Source organism: Ursus americanus, chromosome 29 (genome assembly GCF_024610735.1).
Source record: "Ursus americanus isolate L20-20 chromosome 29, mUrsAme1.1.p, whole genome shotgun sequence".
In the NCBI taxonomy this organism is placed as follows: domain Eukaryota; kingdom Metazoa; phylum Chordata; class Mammalia; order Carnivora; family Ursidae; genus Ursus; species Ursus americanus.
In genome coordinates, this window is record NC_142155.1 from 25,248,788 (window position 1) to 25,270,577 (window position 21,790).

Sequence of the window (21,790 nt, forward strand, 5' to 3'; positions counted from 1 at the left end):
CGGGAGGTCTCAGAGGCTTCTCCAAGGAGAAGAGTTCAAAATTTCTAATTCTGAAGAATGAGCAGAGTGAGTTAGTGCTAGGGTTCCAGGCAGAGAGCATCAAGTGCAAAAGCCACCTGGAGAGTTCCCTTCAGGTCCTTTTCTCAGGTTCAGTCCTGGGTCCATGGGCTCAGGAAGAGGGCCTATATCTGAGTCAGACCCTGTTATCCTCGGTTTTTCAATCTGCTCCTTTGTATAACCTTCTCCCATGCAAAGCAACTCAAACAAATGGCCCACAGTCTAGCTGCAAACCTGGGAATGCCCAAGTCCCAGATGTAAACAGACCTTTTGCTCAAGTACAAATCTCACATCACTACAAGGCCTATAGGAGGAGGTAGATGTCAGCATGGGCTGAAGTGCTCCTGAAATCCAGTGGAAGAAGTGAGACTTGAGCTACGTTTTGGAAGGATAGGTGAGGGAAGGAAGGCCAGGCATGCAGGTGGAAGGGGTAGAATAGGTAAAAGGATGGAGGAAGGAATGATCCTATTAAATGAGAAGAGGTAAACAGACTGGGCTTCCTGGAATAATATTACAGAGTCAAAGACCATCAAGTAGAGTCGGATTATGGAGAGTCTTAAAAGTCAGGAAAGGAATTTGGGGCTTTGTTACTGAGTATTGTAGACAAGTACTGCAGGTTATAAATAAAGAAGGGATGTAACTAAATAACTTAGCAAAGATTTAAAAGAAAAAGAGTAATGCAATGCAGAATCATTGGAAGAGAAAAAGGTGTTTGCAGAGGGTCTAGCTCGGGTGATGATTAAAATTATTTTGACATTCATGAGTTTGAGATAATGGTGGCTCATCCAAATGTCAGTATCTGCCATGTAGCTGGAAATACGATGCAGGCACTGAGGAAACATCCAAACTTGAAGCTTTGGTCATACACATAGACATGTGTTTATGTTGCCATGAGAGTGAGTAAGTTATGAGATAATTTTATTGCCTTCTAGAAGCTCTGTCAACAATTGAAAGGACATATGTTTGCATTAGTAGTTAAAAATGCACTTCAAAAATTCTCTGTGATGTTTTTCATTCATTCTTACTTGACTGTTATTTATAAGAATGATTAGTTGAGAAATATTTTGTTGTCCCTACCCTTGGTCTTATCACCAGGGGCTTGCATGTTGGTAGGTGACGAGTAGGTGTTCTTTGCATGTTGATTTAGTATTGTGCACAATTGTTCACAGAGGTTAGGAGCATTTTGTCTTTGATAAACATTTTCTATGCTTGGTAGAAAATTTTCCATATAGACATTCAAGTACAGATCATAGAAATTCACATATATATGCATATACATAAAAATAGATTTTATTTTATTTTATTGTTCCCAAAGGTTAAAACATACAAACAAGGAATAAAATTAAAATTATTTTCTTTTGGGATGATTTATGTCTTAATTTCCACCTGCCCTATAATTAGAAATTTTGAACTCTGTAAATTATTTCAAGACAAAATTATTGCCCAAGTAAACTTCAGAAATTACACCATTAACCTAGGGACCTTTCTAAGCCTAGAACAACATTATTGGTACAGAGCCTGTGCACACACAGACACATAAATAAAGAGGGAAGTTTAAAATAATTTGAAAATGATTTATTGTCGGCTACCTCTGTAGTTGGAGATTCAAGTATTATTACTTTACTTTAGTGCAACAAGGGAGGACAGTAAGTTGCTGTGGGCTAAAGGTAAATTATGATCTATTGCAAAGGAGGAAGGAAATGTACTGAGGAAAGAAGAAGGAGTTGGGAGTAAGCCATGTGTTTTCTGAAGTATTGCTTCAGATAATGGCTTGAAAAAAGTCTTTGCCTTGACCATTGTTGGGAAAGGCCAGAGTAAGCTGTGAGACAGACTAGCTTCTTGACTCTTTGCTAGTTAAGGAGTAGTGTACAGGCATGGGGAGGTTAGATGAGCTGGAGCCTGATACAAACCAAGATTTCTAGAGACTCAAGTTCCCCTGTCTTCAACTTTGCTTAGCGAAGCCATCTTGGACACACCCACCTTAGAGTTTGAAGGGATCATTTAATACATCAAAATTTAGGACAACCAATCCAAGGTAATTTTGATTCTGTACTCTACTAACCCATTTGTAAACTGAGCTGAAGTCTCCCAGTTAGAGATTTGTTATGAACTTTTATATTGGAGAGTCTAATAGCCATTTGTTTTTATTTGGAATAAGAAAGAGGTGGTAAAATTTCATTCTCAAACAGTGTGATGCTGGGAAGGGAAAGACTAAAATCTGTTTTATACTATTACGTGCAAGGTCCAAGCTAGGTGTTTCATAGTTCTCTCATTTCATCCTCTTAACACTCCATGGGGAAAGGCCTCACCACTTCTGCATTGTGACTGAGGAAGCTGGAGCCCATTCTTGAGTATATTACCCTTGGTTAGATTGTGGCAAAACTGGGGGTGCCTGGGTGGCTCAGTCATTAAGCGTCTGCCTTCGGCTCAGGGCGTGATCCTGGAGTACTCGGATCGAGCCCTGCACCGAGCCCCGTATCAAGCCCTGCATCGGGCTCCCTGCTCTGCTGGGAGCCTGCTTCTTCCTCTCCCACTTGCCTTGCTTGTGTTCCCTCCCTCGCTGGCTATCTCTCTGTCAAATAAATAAATAAACTCTTAAAAAAAAAAAAAAAAGAACGTGGCAAAACTGATTTGTCAGTTGAGTTTGACTCCAATTCCTGTATTTTTCACCCCATGCCATGTTTAATCCTGCATTATTTTTATTGCAACATGTAACAGATGAGAAAACTAATACCCCCCCCCGCAAAAAAAAAAAAAAAAAAAAAAAAAAAAAAAAGTAAAAGCATTGGTACCCATCAAGCCTGAAGCTTGCTTTCCCGGATTCTTCTTCTTTCACAGGATTCTTTGGCTGAATAACATCAAACTCATATTATTAGAATGTCTAAAGGCAAGTTTTCCTCATTCGGCTTTAGGTTTGCTCCCAGAGGTAACTGTCACCCATCTTCGAGCAGCTGCCTCTGCCGGGGACACAGTGTTGGCTCTGGAGGATGCTGTGGACTGGCGCCCCGGGGATGAAGTTGTCATTATCGGCGGAATAGGTGTCGAAGGTGCCAGACCCACAGAGGAGCTTGTCATTGTGGAAGCTGTGCACAATACTGACCTCCATCTGAGGTCACCCTTGAGGTACTGAATGTCAGCTTAGCTCCGTTTAGACAGAAGCAGATGAGGTCTTAACTGTGTTGGCGTCTGGACACTTGTTCGTCTTTCAGTGATGTCTTTTGACATTAAATAATGCTAGATGCGTTGATAAGAAAACTACAAAGCATGAACCGTTTGAAAGATTTAGACTTCTTGAAGGAGTTTTTCCTGTGAGACTCTAAAACTTCCGTCTTATGGGGGCGCCTGGGTAGCGCAGTCGTTAAGCGTCTGCCTTCGGCTCAGGGTGTGATTCTGGAGTTCCGGGATCGAGTCCCACGTCGGGCTCGTCGGCTAGGAGCCTGCTTCTTCCTCTCCCACTCCACCTGCTTGTGTTCCCTCTCTCGCTGGCTGTCTCTCTGTCACGTAAATAAATAAAAAATCTTTATAAAAAAAAAAAAACTTCCGTCTTATGGTGCAATGCACCTAATTCTCACACACTTGTGTCCATAGTCCAACGCTTCTGTACCTAAGTTCGTACAGAAATAGACTCCCGAAGGAGAACTATGCTAATCCAGTGGCTTACTATTTTAATAAGATTTGGAGTAATATCTTCACATGTGTCATTTTTTTTCTTCAGATATTCTCACAACTTCACAGAGAACTGGGTGGCTGGAGAACGCCATGTTTTAAAGGTCATGGTAGTGCTGCTCAGCAGGAGTGTCACCGTACAAGGAAACCTCACTACCGAGAGGAGGGAGCACCTTACTTCATGCCAGGAGGCCAGTGCTTCAGAAGGTAGAGAAGTATTTTGCTGGAAAGTCAATGAGTGAAAAAGAGTGTTCTTCCTGTCAAACAGTGTGGAGTAATGTCGACTTCTTTCAAAATGGAATAAACCCTTAACCTTTGCAAGTCCATAGTATTCTTTAGTTTTCAGAATGCTCTTGATAAATTGTCATTTTGTCTCCTGCCTTCTACGACTTCGACCTTGTAAATGAGGTAAACAAGTTTCCACTTGTGAAATTATTTCTCTGGAGAAAAAAATCCTGTTAAATAATTAAATCCAGAGAGTCAGATTAAATTTCCGAGGAAATTTATAAGGAAGTCTTAACTCTGATTCCAGGCCCCTTCTAAAATTCTCAGGAAAACTGTTTAATGCCAGAGTCACAGACCCAGGGAACCCATTCTTACTGATTAGACTGATAGGGTTCTTGTGCCTCCCCAGCCCCCCCACCTCACCCCTGCTTTAAGGGTTTGTTTTCTGAGTGAACTACCACATACTTTAAGTAAGTGGTTGAAAAAGTCAATTTATCTTCTAGAAGAATAACAGGCACTGAATCACACTGATGTGCCTATTAAACATCTATTTCAGGGATGGTTAGTTTAGTAGGTTATGTTTTGGTTTCCCAGGCTGTAGATTATGAGGCTTTCACATGTTGTGAAGATATCATTTGTCAACTTTGGTTTAGGATGGTGTGGGTGTCAAGGATGACTCCCAGGCATGAGCTCTGGATGGATGATGAGGCTATTTAGTGAGATGGGAAGAAGAACAGCTTTTGGAGCGGGAGGCTACAGATCATGACTTTAATTTTGTACATGTCGAGATAGATGCCAGGCCAGGACCTGAGTAGAGGTCCGTGGGAGTGTCTGGAGCTTGGAAGAAATGTCATGGCTGGAGTTAAAGATGTGAGTCATGTCTACACATAGATGCATGTGGGTGTCATGTTGGGATGTGGTTGGGTGAGAGGGACTTGATTCTACCCTCACCACCCAGTCACTTAGCTCACGAACGTGTTGTTCTGAAAAAGTTTGGATACCGTGGGTTAGAATCTAATGATTGCCAAATTTAACAATCTTGCTGAAGTGGGAGCTGCATTCTATTCAAACTATCTCAGTAGTTCTCATACAGGTATTCTCAGATCATATTGTCTAAAATGCTGCATTTGATTATGCTGCTGAGAGACCATGCTTCTAGGTCTGGGCCATTATCAATCTGTTGGCTCCCAATGGAAAAATCCCTGATTTCATCACAACTCTTAAATGCTATTGCAAAATTCTTAAAAGAAAACAAATCCATAGGCATTCCTTAAAAAAAAATAACATATCACTTGCACTTTCTTTGTGTGGGGCTGAAGTGTGGAAATGAGGTAGCCAAATAAATAATATGAGGCCTGGCCACTCAAAATGTTATGGATCATCAGCAGAAAGAATCAAAATTGTGATAAAGTGTGCAAATAACGAAACACCTCTCCATCTACCTCTTATATATTTATTCCTGAATGTTAGCAAATTTACTGTGGATTATTCACTGTGGAATGATACATCATTTTGTATTTGTGGCACTTTGGTTTATTAACATGGATAATAACTAATTCAGAAGATGATTTCTTATCCATTCTGAGGTTAGTTCATACCACCAAGTGCCACATGTCCACAGAAAGCGTCCTGGATCCTGAGGTCACGATGCTTTGTTGTTGCAATGGTAGCTGAGTGTATCAAAGTCATGCAGGTTGTGTCCTCACTAGGGAACTGGCTGGAAAGGAAGGGTTGGGGGTGGAGGTGGGGAGGATGCTGCTCAGCTGCTTCTCTGGAGCCCTTTGCCATTTCTGCAGTGGCCTTATTGCCAAGTCCCCAAACTACGAAGCAGCAAAATATAGGGGAAACCCCATTGGACAGCTTAAGACTAAAAAGAGCTGTGATTACATTCAGCGCTCACATTTCTTCCCTACAATTATCAACCACGAGAAGGTCATTTTACTGCACACTCCCTCCAGGGGATCTTTTGGATTGAAATAAGCATCTATTTAGGTTGGTTTTGTGGGTTATAGTCAGCCTCTTTGTGACAGTAATTAAGGTGATTGATATGGGGGCTTCTGGAAATAATAGAGTGAAGGCAACATCATGTCCTAGTTATCGGATGTTTTAATTAATAATCCAAAGAGGAGAATCAAAGTAAAAGGGAAATAAGATTATTAAATGAAACAAACAATAATGGTTTGTCCCTTGCCCTGACAGTATCCTTCACACTGGATGATTTGTCTAGAAGCACATTGCTCATGCTTCAGGTCCTCCCGACTTCATTCTGTGTTTCAGGGAATTTGCAGGACTGTTTATATTCCAAGAGTGAGAAGATGCTGGGATCCAGGGATCTGGGGGCCAGAGTCATTGTTCAGTCTTTCCCAGAGGAGCCCAGCCGGGTGCAGTTGAAGGGAGTGCAGTTTCGGGTGTTGGGGCAAGCCTTCCGTAAGCATCTGAGCTCACTGACTCTGGTGGGAGCTATGAGAGGTAAGCAGGTCCAGGCCTATGACTTCTCATTTTCCTCTCTTCTTCCATGTTCAAGGCCGTACATGCAGGGGTCATGATAGGTGACAGATGGGGACACGGGGGGTTGAAAGGTGGATAATTTATACTCTAGATCTGGGGTTCTCCAATTTCAGTATGCCTAACAAAAACTATTTGGGAGGCTCACTAAAATTTAGGGTTATAGACTCTGCCCTGACAAATTCTGTTCTAAGGTAGGCCTAGCAATCTGAATTTTTTAAAACAAGCCTTGTGATTCCGGAACAAGGAGTCTAAGGTGTACACGCTGAGAAACATCACTATAGGTTCAATAGACATGGAGTGAACCACACGAATCTGTATTTTGAATCCCGCTTCTGTCATTTACTAGCTTTGTGACTGCAGGCAAGTGGATATTGAATAGTACAAATAATCAGTGCTGTGAGAGCCCAGACACAGCAGAAAGCATTTCCATATGAAGGTGTCCTAACTCAGAGGAATCTTCTGCCTGGGCAAATGGGGGAGAATGGGCTGAGAACCAGGTACTTTTCCTGGGCACATCGAGCAGGCAGAGTGTGCAGATCTTGGCCAGAGCTGAAGATACAGCAAGGGAGCAGGAAACATCAAATGCGGGTGAGAACAACCAGGTGAAAAACAAGAACAGAACCAGAAAAGAAGAATATAACCGGATGTAGATAAAGGTTCTGAAACCAAAGTTGGAGAGAAGTAAGATCATCCAGGGCAAAAACCCAATACCGGGTTCGGACATGCAGAGAGCCAGAGATGCTAAGTCATGAGGATAGCAGCTCCCTTTCTGAATCACCCTCCCCACCCCCAGCTCCGCCAACACCCACACATTCAAGCTTTGCCTTCCTGGAAAGGGGTGGTGCTCTGGGGGTGGTGTCTTACAGAGTATCAGGGCATACTTGGTGGTTCAGGCAGGTCTAGAGAGGTGCTAGGATTTCAGCAGGTAATAACAAAGTAACCCTTGAGGTCCTTGAGAGCAGAATTGTAGTAACTGCAGCATTTTTTTTTCTCACCTCAAATCATCTGCACACCAAGAATGTCTATTTATCCTAATTTTCCAGATCTTCTCCACATTATTTATTTTTGACATTCATTTAGGGAGATAGTTCCTATTATGGCCCCTTCCCTAGCACACTGGGATGATCACTATCCTTGTGCCCTACTCTCTTGTTCTTTGGTGTCCTGGTGCTTATAGTGCTGCAGAAAGTTTGATGTGGGACGAGCTCCGGTAGCAGTCAGGGTAGCAGTCACCTATGAGTTATATCAATTAAATGTAATCAAAATCCTTCCTTGCTCAAAAGTCTGCCTCTGCCAACCTGCTTCAGAAGAACTATACTTTTATCTATTTTTTAAATTTGGTTTTAGTTGGAAAGGATTCAGTGCTTTAAAAAGTTTGTAAAGCACTGAATTAATACATTATCCTCTATAGGTCTCTGTTAAAATGCAATTGTCTTTCCTGGGAAGGGTTAGAAACTTCTGGCATGCTTGCCGTAGAATCTCTTATTGTTTCATGCCCTGAAGGTCCTTGTACCCTGTGTGGCCAATTGCCCCTAGACACTAGAGTTAGAAAGTATTGGATTCTTTGCTACTTCTATAGGTAAATCCCTGAATTCCACCCATAATAGCTTCAAGAACACATTAGTAATTATTGATTATTCAGATGCAAAGGCCTATACTGAATGTATGATATGGTAGAGATCTGGAGTCAGGAACAGTCTGTAGCAGGCAATGTTTCCTACAGGGGTAGGTATGGATGGGTTAGCTTATTGGTGAGTAACGTGAGGGTATCTGGTAGTAGAGGAGCTAAGATCGAGGGGAATCCAGAGGCTCAGTGTCTATAATGACATTATAGTTGAGAATTTTCTGGATAGTTCCAATTTAAAAGTCAAATTACTCCATAAACCGAAGTAATTTTTTCAGTACTTCAAACATTTGATTTTCATACAATATCTCTCACTACCTGGAAATAATATAAAACTCCTTAATCAGGATTTATCATTTAATTATCCATTATTATTTTAACGTAAGTTTCCTACGCCAGAATGAAGATACACAAGTGCCGAATTTACTTAGTTTTGTTTGCCCAATTCCTGAAATATATAGTTGATACTCAGTAAATACTTACTTATTGACTGATCCAGTCAGCTTACATTTTGGAATAAGAATCTCTGGCTGTCTTGGGAGAAGATTATAATTACCTGGCAAGGTAAAAAAATTATGTCACAGCCTGAAGAAATAATGACTGTATCTGCACATGAAAGATGTGATTTTCAAAGATTAGGTTTGGTCCTTCAAGAGTACTTCACATTATCCTTGGCTTCTGTATATCCACTGTCTGCCATATTGTGATGAGGGTAGCAAAGATGGTGGCTAATTGGAAATCCTGACAGCCATGAGTTCTTCTGTGGTTTGGCCAGACTGTTGCTCAGATGGTTTTCTTTCTAGCACCTGACTCTTGGAGTCCACCTTGGTTATCTCTGGTATCTTTGGGGTGCATTGGCCTGAGTTGCCCATTTTCTTGATTTGATTTCTCTTTCCAACTCCTCATTTCCTGAGATTCATTATTGTGTGTGTGTGGGAGGGGGATGTTCTCAGTTATATTACAGTTTGCTTTGGAAATGATCAACAGAATCTAAGGAGACTTCAAGATTCACTTCACATGTTTGCTTTCCTCTTTCCTCTTCAGATTCCTACGTACAGAGTTGCACACTGTGGGGCTCCTTTAGTCGCGGCCTCAGCATGTCAAGGACCATGGGCCTGAAGGTGGACAGTAACATATTCTACAAAATTTCAGGCCATGCACTGCTGGTGGGTAAGTGATGAACTTGTTTAATTTTGGCATTCTTGATTAGGACAAATAGTTTTTCAAGAGGAATTTTCCCAAAATTTGAATTCCCAATCTATAAAAACTTTACTCTCTGATCATTGGAAATAGGCCATAGTTTAAAATTCTGAATTTAAATTTACCCATCACCAATTAGCTTCCTCATCTGTATCATGAGGAAACTGATCTTTTAAAGGTGACATTTTAATTCAGGTTAATAATTATGAAATGGGAGGTTTTTAAATTTACTCTCAGCAATTTTCACAGTAATTTAAAGTCACATAAATCTCTGTACAGGCTCATGACTCAACACCTTGACGTTGGACAGGAAGTTAAAAATCCTGAATTCCGTTCTTAGCTTCTCCTGCGGCTTGCTAAAGAAGCTCGTATTTCAGAATAATCTGCTTGGTCACCTGTATCCACTTTTTTCTCCTAAATTTCACTCCCCTTTGCAGAACCCAAAATTATCCCTAAAAAACTTAAATTGCATCATATCACTCCCATCCTTAAAACTCTGAGAATTTCTTATTGCTGTTAGAATACAATCCTAAATCCTTAACCTGGTTTAGAAGACTCCCTCAGTGATTTTTGTCTCTATTAACGTTTGTGAGCTTTTCTTGCTCTTTTTCTATTCCTCTGTACTCTAGCTACACTGAACTGTTTTATTTTAATTCTTTCAAAAGGCCACATTTTTTTTCCCTCAAGGCCTTTGCACAAGCTCTTTGCCTCTGCTCATACTGCTGGGCTCTCCTGTAAAGTTCTCTCCCTCGCACTCCTAAGCCCCTCTGTTTAACTCTTTGAGCACCAATCATTATTTATTGATTTAAAATTACATATCATGTTTCTGATCATCTGATTAATGTCTGTTTGTACCACCAGATTTCATGTGAACATTGTTTCCTTAGCATTTAGCACATTAACTAATCCTTTGTAAATTTATTTGTTGAAAGAAGTGAATGAATTAATGAACAAAAGGTCTTTGAATACATTGCAATACAAAAACAAATGAGAGATTTTCAGTGAAAGTCAGACTATGTTTGTCAAATAGTGTTTTATATTTAAATTAATTCTGTGGTACCATCAGTGGAAACATGTAAGTGTTTCATTTAAGAATGATCTATTGAGAAAAAAGTTATAAAGGTCCTAACCCTGAGAGGGAAACTCTTTAGTGAGAAAATATGGATCATATAAACTTGCTTTAAAACAAACTCCAGCTCTAAAAGACAAAGAATTAAGGACAATAGTGGCAATCAGGTGCAGGAAAATCTTTTTATTAGAAAAAGACAGCTACAGGGCAGTTAGACTAACAGTGGAAGATTGACTTTGTTTATTCTTACTTTTGTCTGTGTAAGGGACATGTGTGCTGAAACCCGGAGCAGAAATTCAGGAAGGTACCCTAACAATATTAATTTAGCAGAAAACAATTATATGGAATAGACATTAACTAGACAAGGAAGAAAACCTGCAGGAGGAATTTAGCCTTTAGTGCTTATTGTGAATTGGAGGCTCTTGACATCTATTATCCTGCAGATGATGAAATTATAATATTTGTTTATTAGTGCAGTATGGATAAAGTACTTAATTTCATGCAAAATGGGTTTGTAAATCCAGTTCATGAAATGACATGGGAAGCTCATTTACCTAAATACCTAGTAAGGTTCTTTACTGATGCCACAGATATGGCTAGTTGGTCTTTGTAGCGTGGCCCATGCTCTTTTATTCTCTTCTATTCCAGACCACTGCAGATAGTTGGTGGCCAATTTGAACAGCTAGGGAAGGGGTTGGAGCTGACCCATGCATATGTGGCATTTGACTATAGAGACACTTAGATTCTTCCTAAGAAGTAAAACAGTACGTCTACTCCTTTGTTCTTTGTTCTATTTAAAATGAACTTCTGATTCACTGAGACACTCTAGAACTAAAAAGCCCATATGATCTATATCTCTTTGGTCCATAAACTAAAAACACACAAACAAATTTAAAATAAGCCATACCTAAAAGAAGAAGTAGAGTTGCCGTATCTCTCATTTTCCTGGGTGGCATGAAATGAATGAAGTAACACGACTTTTTGTTCTCAGGTACAGACATGGACATAAAATACATTCCTTGGGAAGAGACTCCTGCAAAAAAAATTGGTAAATATGTAAATTGGTTTTAAATCGAGTTACACTCCACTTAAGTTGTCATGTATTTTACAGATAGATCTGATGGCAAAAATGTTAGATATCTTAAATTTGTGGAACATACGAAATGTTTTCTAAATATATATGTATTTATATATGCCTGATGTAAACTGTAATGTATATTAGTAGAAGCAAGACTGTTGAGTTATGTAAATTTTAATTATGTTTGTGGCTCCCCTGGGTTTGATTTATCTTTTCTTAAATTAGACCGGTCAGAACAGGGAAATATAATAAGAAACAATGTGATCATCAGTGTTTCTGGCACCGAGGGACTCTCCAGTCCTGAAATGTTGACACCATCTGGTATCTATATCCACAATCCCACCAACGTTGTGGAGGTAAGACCTGTGGCTCCACTAGGGAGGTCGGAGCTGAGAGGCCATAAAATTCACTCCAAAAGTTATTTGGAGGGGCGGCAGGATGGTATAAAACGTTTACTTGTGGCACACTGGTATTGAAAAACAACTTTATGATTTTATGTTAAACAAGTGCTTTAGAATACATCTAATCATTCTCTCAGAATTCCTGTGAACATTCTTTGAAGCAATATCTATCTATCAGTAGCAAAACGAAGTAGATATTGATTATTTTCTGGTCCTTTACATTAACACAAACTATCTCTTCCAGAGCTGTCTGCTGGGGTTGCTGATTTTCGTCTCAATTCCAGTAATAATTACTTATTGAGTCTTCATTATCTTACCCTATAAATGTGGTCATATTGTTGCCCTTTAACAGTATGCAGAACTAGGGGTCAGGGTGCCTGGGTGGCTCAGTTGGTTAAGTGTCCGCCTTTGGCTCAGGTCATGATGTCAGGGTCCTGGGATCAAGCCCCACGTCCTCCGGCTCTCTGCTCAGCAGGGAGCCTGCTTCTCCCTCTCTCCCTCCCCCTGCTCATTCTTGTGTGCGTGCTCTCTCTCTGAAATAAATTTTTAAAAATCTTAAAAAATAAAAAGAACTAGCGGTCAGCAAAGTCATGAGGTATGTGAGCTCATGTCAGATTCCAAGACAAAGCACACTCTGATGGCCGTTTGTATCCCATTGTTTAGTAGAACTTGACATTACTTTTCCTTGGTAAATTATTCTCCAAACACTTTAAGAAATTAATTTTTTAGAGTACAGTTTAACCATAGATCTGTGATTAAGAGTTACATCAGAGTAGTGGGAAGGCCATTTAGTTTCCCCTTTTAATGAGTCTACCCTGTGGCTCATCTCCCAAAGGGTTAAGGGCCTCAGTCTTCACTAGTCTGAACACCTCTTGTATCGTGGCAATTATGCCAGATTTCTGAGGAACCGAGAGAATGAACTTCTCTCTCTCTGATCATCTGTTTTTAATTACCTTCAATTGAGTAACCCCTAATAAAAGTCATGGTTATCTCCTCAACCTTGCTCCAGACTCTTAATTATGCTTATTCCAAGCACAGCACTTACACACCATTTTAGGTGCCTAATAGGGGCAGCTAATATGCCAGTGAGGAAAGGAAGCAGAACTGCTTTAGATGGAAGGAAACCAAACTCTAGACCCAGAACAACAAGAGCAGCATTTAACATGCCGGTGACTATGGGGCTGGTTGTGTAGTTATGCCTGCAGCTTTGGGGCCTAAAGAACTCTGTGCTTGTATGCTTTCTCAGACAGCTTACCTCGACTACACTGAACTGCCCAGAGAAGAGTAGGTCCTCAGCATTGTCCAGTTCATCTTCCCCCATGAGGCTGGAATGTATCTAAGTCCTGCATTGAAGGCCAGGGGTAATGTCCGTCTGACTTTGCTTCTCTGGGTAGCACACTGTAGTGTGGCCACAGGTCCTGGCCTCTTGTCTACTGGCATCATTGAGTTGACTAACGGTGCAGAGGACCAGAGGGCCATCTAAAAAGCTGATTGGTCACCTGAGCTTTTGCAGACTGACCTGTGAGCAGTTGCAAGTCAGCAACAGAAAAGCTAAGTATAACGCAAGCTGTTTGTTTCTCATTAGAAGCTTCCTATTTTGATTTCATTTACTTTTTTCCTCTTCTATCCACTTTACAAAAGCGAAAAAAAATACAATGTATATGTTTTGAGAATGAAGCTTTTGTTTAAGCTGGCAGTATAGATTCATTAAACATACTCATTAGGTGTATTCCTGACATTTTCATCTTCGATGAACTTAAAACTCTGTAGTTGTCTTTTCATTAGGTTTTTAGACCCTAGCACAGTATCTGAAACATAGTAGTTGCTCAGTAAAAAATAATTGAATAGAATGAATGAATGAATGAATGTAAGTATAATTCCGTAATCAAAGAATGGAGGGAGAAAAGTAAAGAATACGTTCCAAGATCTCCCAATCATTTTGATGACTGAAAAATAAGATGTTTATCTGAGGCAGCATTTAAATCCCGTGGGACTTACCTTTCAGTGCTAAATATTGCACAATGCACTCCAGTTTTCTTAGCTGCACGTCACCGTTCTATACTCTCTTTTGTATCTGTTGTTTAGAATGTATCACTACTAAAGACATAGATAATAACTGATGTATGTGGCAAAACCTAAAAATTAGGAACTTCTCTTGACCCTGAGGGCCAGTGAAGGTCGTATCAGTCATTGAGCAAACAGTGGATGATACACAGAGTACTTTGAAAAATATATTCTAGAAATATGCCTGAGTTCCTAAGGGATGATAAGGAAGCTATGATAACAATGATGTGTGTGTGTGTGTGTGTGTGTGTGTGTGTGTGTGTGTGTGTGTGTGTGATATGTGGAACAGGAAGGGATGTGGTAGAAAAATTTTCCCTCTCCCTGGGTATTTTTGGTATTCAGGAGAGAGACATTCCTGAACTCTGAGAAACTGTTTCATGGGTGGTGGCGTCTGTGTCCTGCTGTGTGAGTGGTTCAAAGTCAGACTACCCCTAAATGGAAGGTAGTTAAGTCTTGGGTGTGCTCAGTTTTCTCATCCTTTTCTCCTGCCTTGCTTTGAAGTTTTCTTGCAGTCTGGCAAAATACTTTTTAAAAGTCACTCTATTGGTGTGATTTATTGGGATTTTCATTTTTGTTTTCTTAAATTTTTGATTTTGAAATAACTTTAGACTTAGAAGTTGCAAAAACATAACCAAGAGTTCCTGTGGGCCCTTCCCTCAGCTTTCCCCGGTGATACCATCACCATAACCATAGCCCTATCCCTCAGTAATACCATAACCATCACCATCACCATATCAACCATCGCCATAGTAATATCGAAACCAAGACATTGACATTGGGACAAAACTATTAACTGAATGAAAGCCCTTATTTGGACTTGAAGAAGATGACTTAACTTAATCCTAGTGGCTGGGCAACCACTTCTGAGAGCCTAAACTCTCCCTCTCGTATACAGGAGTCTGACCATGAAATCTCTGGCTTGGAGGGCAGGCAGGGAAGAAACAGTTGATCCTTAAGTGTCTGTAGTGATTTATGGTGACATGTTATTCCCAATTGCCCTGGCCCAGAGCCTAGGAACAAATGCTCTGCCACAGCCCACGGAATTCACCTTGGCTTCTCGCCAGCCACCGCGATAGTTCACTCGTCTTCAACCCTGCACAGTAGAAGGGGATTTCAAGTGTGATATTCCTTGGTAGCTTGCATAAGCACCAGTGGTCTGTCTGTCTGCGTCCCGGGCCAGGCTGCCACTGAGTCATGCCCAGGACAGTTTCTCTAAGAAGCAAAACCTGAGCTTTGTGTCTTCTTGCTAGGGATAGGATACTCAAGCATGCTATTCCTGTTTGAGTGTCTGAGGAACTCGTGGTGTTCCTCTGAATACTCCCTAGGTAGGCCTTTGCCATGCTTTTCAAAAACAGATTGGTGGTGGTTCTTCTATGCCTCGCCTGTAGTGTTTAGAGCATTCCATTTCCGGGCTGTCTTCCCTCGACTCTCCAGCATCTGAGTCTGTGACTCTGTTTATGGAGATTTCTTGCTATCTAGCTAGGGGCTCCTCGGCTCCATCTTTTCAGTAGATGTAACCTAGGTCCACCTCAGGCTAGAAAGTCTTTGCTCTCAAACAGCAAGGGACTGTTCACTTCCAGAGCTCTAGAGTATCCCATGTTTATGTAGGCACTGGAAATTTCCCATGACCAGACTCCTGTTTAGGATGGTCCGTGGAAAAACCCTGGAGACAAGCCCTTTGGAAACATCCATTTAATTTGAGGGGAATTTGTTCTGGTTTGTGAATCAATTTTGTAAGGAATTCTGTGTTTAAAGGCCAATTTCAGTTCTCTAGCTCTCCCCACTCAATAGCTAATGTATATTTAAGAGCTGCCTGAAGGGTTAACTCACTTTTTTTCTAGTGATTATAGATGCACACCTCAAGGAGCTGGCTTACTTGGGCAGTTAATTTCTCTCTGGAATTTCTCTTGCTTGAATGTCCATAATACATTGACTTCCGCAAAGAATTGATTTCCACACAAAATTCCTTGCTTGCCTTAAACCCTTCCCCACAAGCCGCCGGCTGCCTGCATAAATATGTGGTTTTTCCTCATGAATCATTTGTAGCATACCCAATTGGAATGGAGAGTAAAAAGGGCTGGGAAGTAATGTGATCCGACTGTTCAAGTGCTGCTTTTATAAGAAAAGTGAGCCTTACCAGCTAACAAAAGACCAAAGTTACAATATCCTGCCCAACTATAAGTGCACTTGGAAAGCATTTATATTTATATATGTTCACCCAGATGTTCCATAAATGCTAATGACACTAGGGCAGATGATTCCACAAATCTATTCATTTGCTCAAAATATATACTCTCTGAGCACCTGCTTGGCAAAGGTGATGAATACGGATGTAGTCCGTGGAATATCTTCTTGAAATATTTGAATCTTTTCCCCCCTGGTAGAGTCTTGGTAATGAATGAGCATTTCATCGGTAATGATATAGAGGTTACGTCCCAGTGAGATGTACCTTTCTCATTGTTTATATACTTGCAGAAAAGGTGGGTGTAAAGAAACCTCCATTCCCTATCTCTCAGTGCTTATATACTCCTGGCTTTTCCCGTGGCTCAAACGTGTGCTAGAGACACAGCTATTCCACGCAGGCTATGTGGAAGGTGGAGCTTCACGTGGACTTCCCTGAGGAAGGTTCCAGCTGTGCAATCATAACAAAATCAATAGCCATGTTACTTCCTTGTGTTTCTACGAGGGCTGAAGAGATATACTAGGCACTTGTGTTTGCCAACCCAGTGACAGTAATTCCTCCTAAAGCTGAAAATCATGAGCGCATTTCCTGTTTTCTGGTATGAGGGAAAAAATGAGATAACTGATTTGATGCTAGTAAGTGTTCTTTTGGGGGAATGCCTGATGTCAGTTCTAAATGTTTTAAAAGATATAAATACCCTCCTAGTAAAGACTGTCAAAGTATTCGTACTGGAATTAACCATGTTTTTATATTTAGGTGGTCTTTCTGTCCAAATTTGGAGACAGGCTACTGGAAAGCGGGTATGGGTTGTTTCAATAACGCATGGCGCCTGTCTAGATCCGGGGTTCTCAATCATGGTAGTATTAGTATTTTAGGTGCTAATTCTTTGCTGTGAGAAGCTATCCTGTGTACAGCAGCATTCCTGATCTCTACCCACTTAAGGTCACTAGCGTCCCTCCCCCTCAGTTATGACAACCGGGAATGTCTTCCAGAGCTTTCCAAATGCTCCCCGGGAAACAAAATCATCTCTGATTGACAGCTTCAGCTCTAGACTGTGCCAACTCAAGATGATTGGAGTCTTAGAGATGGCCCAGGTTTCCTGAAGTCACGTTACGTCTTGAATAGTAATTCAGCTTCATATTACATGATATCCAAAAGTCACTTGTGCCAAGTTCCGTGTGGTCAGTGAGACATGTGATTAGAATTTTAAATGGCTTCAGGAAATTGGAGAAATGCTTGGAATCCAGAATAATGAAGTACAGGAGTAAAAGAGCCGCTAGTCCACAAAGAAAGAAAACGTTCTGGAACGGAGTAAAAAATGAGGAATGGCAGGCTAATTACAAATACCCAGGATGAAAGAGCCTTCCGGAAGACAGCGAACAATAAACTAAAAGTTATGGAAACAGCACCTTGATTGTGTCAGCTTGTGCTGGCTCCCCGATCAGGTGCTTGCTGCTGCCTGCTGGCCAGGCTTCAGTCTCCGTGAGCTTTGGTCCTCACTGACGCTTCCCCAGAGGCTGGAGACCTCCAGGGACTAGGGCACAGGGGCATTGGTTTCTCTTCTCACATGAGGCAGAAGTTGCATATTTCTGGTTTTAAAACAACCTGTTTCAGTTTTTCCTCCATGTTGACTTTGCTTGGTTCTGTGCCTGGGTGCGTGTGTGGGTGCGTGTGTGTGTGTGTGTATAAGTTCCTAGTGGAGCAGGTGGCAGAGAGGGCAAGTCTCTCTCTCTTTTCATTTTAAGATTTTATTTATTTATATGACAGAGAAAGAGAGGGAGAGAGCACAAGCAGGGGGAGCAGCAGGCAGAGGGAGAGGGAGAAGCAGACTGCCTGCTGAGCAGGGAGCTGATGTGGGATTCCATCCCAGAACCCTGGGATCACGACCTGAGCCAAAGGCAGACACATAACCAACTGAGCCACCCAGGTGTCCCTCTTTTTTTTTTTTTCTTAGATTTTATTTATTTATTTGAGAGAGAGAGAGAGAGCACAAGCAGGGGGAGAGGCAGGCAGAGGGAGAGGGAGAAGCAGACTCCCTTCTGAGCAGAAAGCCAATGTGGGACTCCATCCCAGGACCCTGGGATCATGACCTGAGCTGAAGGTAGACGCTTAACTGACTGAGCCACCCAGGTGCCCCAGGACAAGTCTCTTTAAAGTTCCCTTCTGTGGGGAGCAGTGCTGTCCAATGACAGCCAGTGGTCTACTCAGGTTCAGAGAGCTACCTTTGATAGTACCTAAAATCCCTTCACTGAGTAATTCAAGTCAAGAAAGTATTAGTCTAGAATGACTGAAGCTATGGGCTGAAATGCTTTTACTCAACCTAAGGACAGAGAATAGCTACAAGCAAAAAAGTGTGCTCGATGACCGGACAGTACAGTGTTAGCATCTCAGTCACCTCCGGAGCAGTAGTTCTCAAAATGGGGTCAAAGATCACCCATATTGGAGCCACTGGTGGTGCTCAAGAGTGCCGAATACTGTCCTCCAACCCTTCACCGTCACCTTCAGCACCTGCTAAGTCAGAATATCTAGTGGCGGGGGCCTCGAAATCTGTACTTTATAGACCCCAGGTTGGGGTTTCCAGACAAAATACAGCATATGTGGCTAAATTTAGATTTCTGAAATGTAACTAATAAATTTTTAGTATAAATCTATCCTATATAATATTTCAGATATACTGAAAAAAATAGCTGTTTCTTTCAAATCTGAAATTCAAATCTGACTTGCCTTCTGTGTTTTGGTTTGCTAAATCTTACAGCACTGTCCTGCATGCACACTGAAGTTTAAGAAACTGTTCTAGCAAGACACTCACAGCACAGTCCCACCAAGCCCTGTATAGAGGCAGCTGTGGCACTGAAATATTGTTTTATGGAAAGACATTTAATTAATGCCCTGTTGGGTTGCATAGCATCACAGTCCCTTCTGCTTTCAATTCTCTCTTCTGTGACTTGCTGCTAATGTTTGGGATGAATTGTCCTAGTCCCATAGCATGTGCTCCCATGAGATGAGTTGCTCACAGAGGGGACATTGCAGTTTTCTTACGGACACACCAGCCAGGCCATGTCAACCCCCCAAATGATCAGGGATGAACAATGTGGAAGCCTCTGGAGCTCCCTTTGTCCCTGGTGCACAAAAGCTTAGGCTTGAGGCTGGCAGAGCAGCCTGTTTTTTGACTTCTATTCTCTAGGTAGACATGGGCATCTTGGCCTCAGACCAGCCTCTGAGGCTGAGAGAGAAAAGATGCACATAATTGCCCAGGAAGTAGTCCAGCAGCTTGGTCTCTTGGCCCTTCCTTCCTCCTCCTGGAACACAAAACAGTCAACATACCATTTACCTTACTGCCTGGAGTTAGAGGTTGCAAATTCAAATACCCATGGGCACTAGGCTGGTATCATAAATAAGTGAAACAGGAAGGGTGGGGACTATGCCAGAATAACCGTAATCCAAGAAGGCACTTCTTAGCTCCAGATGGTCCATGGCTACCCCATAGGAATTTGGGCTTAGTATTGTTAAAAAACTGAGAGTCTAAATTTTTATATCAAGTGTCCTAATTTTAAAAAGAAACAAAGTAACAATTTTTGTGAACATTGGGTAGGCCAAGCAAAGTACCTCTGTATACAATAATAGACTCTTTAGGGAATTATTTTCTACTCTGTCTTAGAGTATATTACACAGTGATGATTCTATTGTAGATATTTTTTTGAGTTTATAAAGCTAATCCATTGTGTTCAGTTTGATCAGAATTATACTCATGTGGTCCAGTGGAGAATTTAGATTTTATATCAGCATATAAAAGACATCAAATTATTTAGATAGGAAATCCTATAAAGAAATCTTAAGGTGATTAGAATGATCTAATCAGGATAAGAGTACATTGAGGAGATTCAAATTGTATTTGAGCTCAGGCACCGTGGCTCAGAACCATGCTATAGCTCGTGCAATCATTGGTCTTCAGCCCATAGGCAAATCATTGATTCGTTTAAAGGATTGGAGAGGACACTTTGTGTAGAGTTGGGGGCCTTTGCCCCCAATGCTGTTGCATACGCCAAGGAGGAAGGCTCAGACTGATAATGAAGGAAGCTTCTCACTATGGAAGCTTACGAGAATTGCTCTAACATGAGAAGCTTCTCACTATGGAAGCTTACAAGAATGCTCTAACATGAGATATTACACATTAAAATGGACAAATTACAGCCTAGCTGAGCTGCACTGAGGAAGAAATATGGGAGTATATCTGATTCCTGGGGTGTGGGGGGAAGGATTAGGGTGTGTGAAGAGTAAATGAGTCCATGAAAGTATCAATATACTTTGACAGGAATTAAATAAAAAGAGCAGAATGAGCACAATAGAAGAGTCTTTCTTTCTGGCAACCTTCTTGAATTTCGAATAACTGTTATTTAACTATCCTTAATTTCTGTAGGGAAACAGGGTGTATGTTGCTGGTTTGGGCTACTTTTTTCATCTTGTGACCAGCCAAACATCACAAGCTCCACTTCTCTCCTTCACCAAGAATATTGCTCATTCTTGTACAAGGTAACCTTGGGGAAATTCATCTACATTTTGGGTGTAAAGCTTATGATTGAACTTTTTTTTTTTTTTCTGTACAACACTCTCAGAGAGGATGTAATCCGGGAATCCATGTAAGATTTGATGATTCACCTGTGTAAGCATTTTGAATCATAAAAGTTTGGTGTTGAAGGGAAGGAAAGGGACAGAGAAATCACTTGAGAGGGTAGCAGGACAGAGTGCATCTTTTACGTCCAGAGGAGAATTCAATAGAGAGAGTAATTGAAGTTCCAAGGGGTTGGGAGCTACCAGGAGGCAAGGGTGCCTGGGCTCAGGAGCTGAGTGGGGTGAGGAGCCTTTGGGGAGAAGCTCTTTGCCGGGGACAGGTACTATGGTAAGAGGGGAGGGGACTTGTTCAAAGTCTTTTGTTCATGGAGGTAAGGTCATCTGCTAAGAGCAAGAGCTGAGAAGCATGGTGGGAATATGGGGAAAATGTGGACTTCAGGGTCAGTCAGGCCCTGATTCAAATCTTGACTCTGCTAGGAAATTGGCTTTTTTTTTTTTAAGAGCCAGATCCCTCATTTGTAAAATTTCAGTCATACACTGAAAGTTTGATGTGATGATTAGAGATGACTCATATAATGCACCCAAGAGAACACCTGGAATATGTGGGAACTCACTAATTGATAGCTATAAGTAATTACGATAGTAATAATATAGCAATACTCCCCTGATGGACAGTGAGAGAAGAGTGGAATAAGGATGAAGAATGATTGCTATGCCGTATTGAGGTGCCAGCTGAGGCTAGGATTAGCCTGTGTGCCATGAATTAAGAGTATGAAGTTTTACCAGGATGCTCTCGGCAGCTCCGTAGTGTGAGCAAAGAAGACATCCAGAATCCTGTGAAGGTAGTGCATTTCAAGGAGGAGAACAAAAGTTAGAGGGAATAAAGGTGCTCGTGTTCACTTTCCTAGCACGTTCTAATGTGCTAGGCACAGGTGTCCAAACTCCTAGGAAGGGGTGAACCTAGAGAGAGGCTGGGAGAAGAAACTGGGATCATGGCAATCTGCATCTGGCAGATTCAGATTCAAGAGCAGGTCGTGCAGGGCAACAGAGAGGGAAGGCTGAGGGATGGCCAATACTGGGTAGGGAGAAGGCTCACAGGCCTCATCCCTGCTCTCCTTATTCATTACCTTCATTTTATTTTTCCCAG

At 41.4% G+C, this 21,790-nt stretch overlaps 1 protein-coding gene across 32 annotated transcripts in view; it reads left to right on the plus strand.

Annotated features, from left to right (window-relative positions):
* The window catches only part of PKHD1 (PKHD1 ciliary IPT domain containing fibrocystin/polyductin), a 513,811-nt gene that overhangs the window by 178,991 nt on the left and 313,030 nt on the right, over positions 1-21,790 (plus strand). For all 32 annotated transcript variants that reach the window (XR_015722268.1, XR_015722269.1, XR_015722271.1 and 29 more), the window contains 7 exons: positions 2,970-3,180; positions 3,773-3,930; positions 6,226-6,417; positions 9,125-9,250; positions 11,341-11,397; positions 11,653-11,783; positions 20,492-20,604. Coding sequence is in view for 23 of the 32 variants with exons in the window: in XM_087857019.1 (XP_087713145.1) it covers positions 2,970-3,180; positions 3,773-3,930; positions 6,226-6,417; positions 9,125-9,250; positions 11,341-11,397; positions 11,653-11,783; positions 20,492-20,604 (988 nt within the window). In the remaining 9 variants the exon portion in view is untranslated. The remainder of the gene's footprint in view (positions 1-2,969; positions 3,181-3,772; positions 3,931-6,225; positions 6,418-9,124; positions 9,251-11,340; positions 11,398-11,652; positions 11,784-20,491; positions 20,605-21,790) is intronic.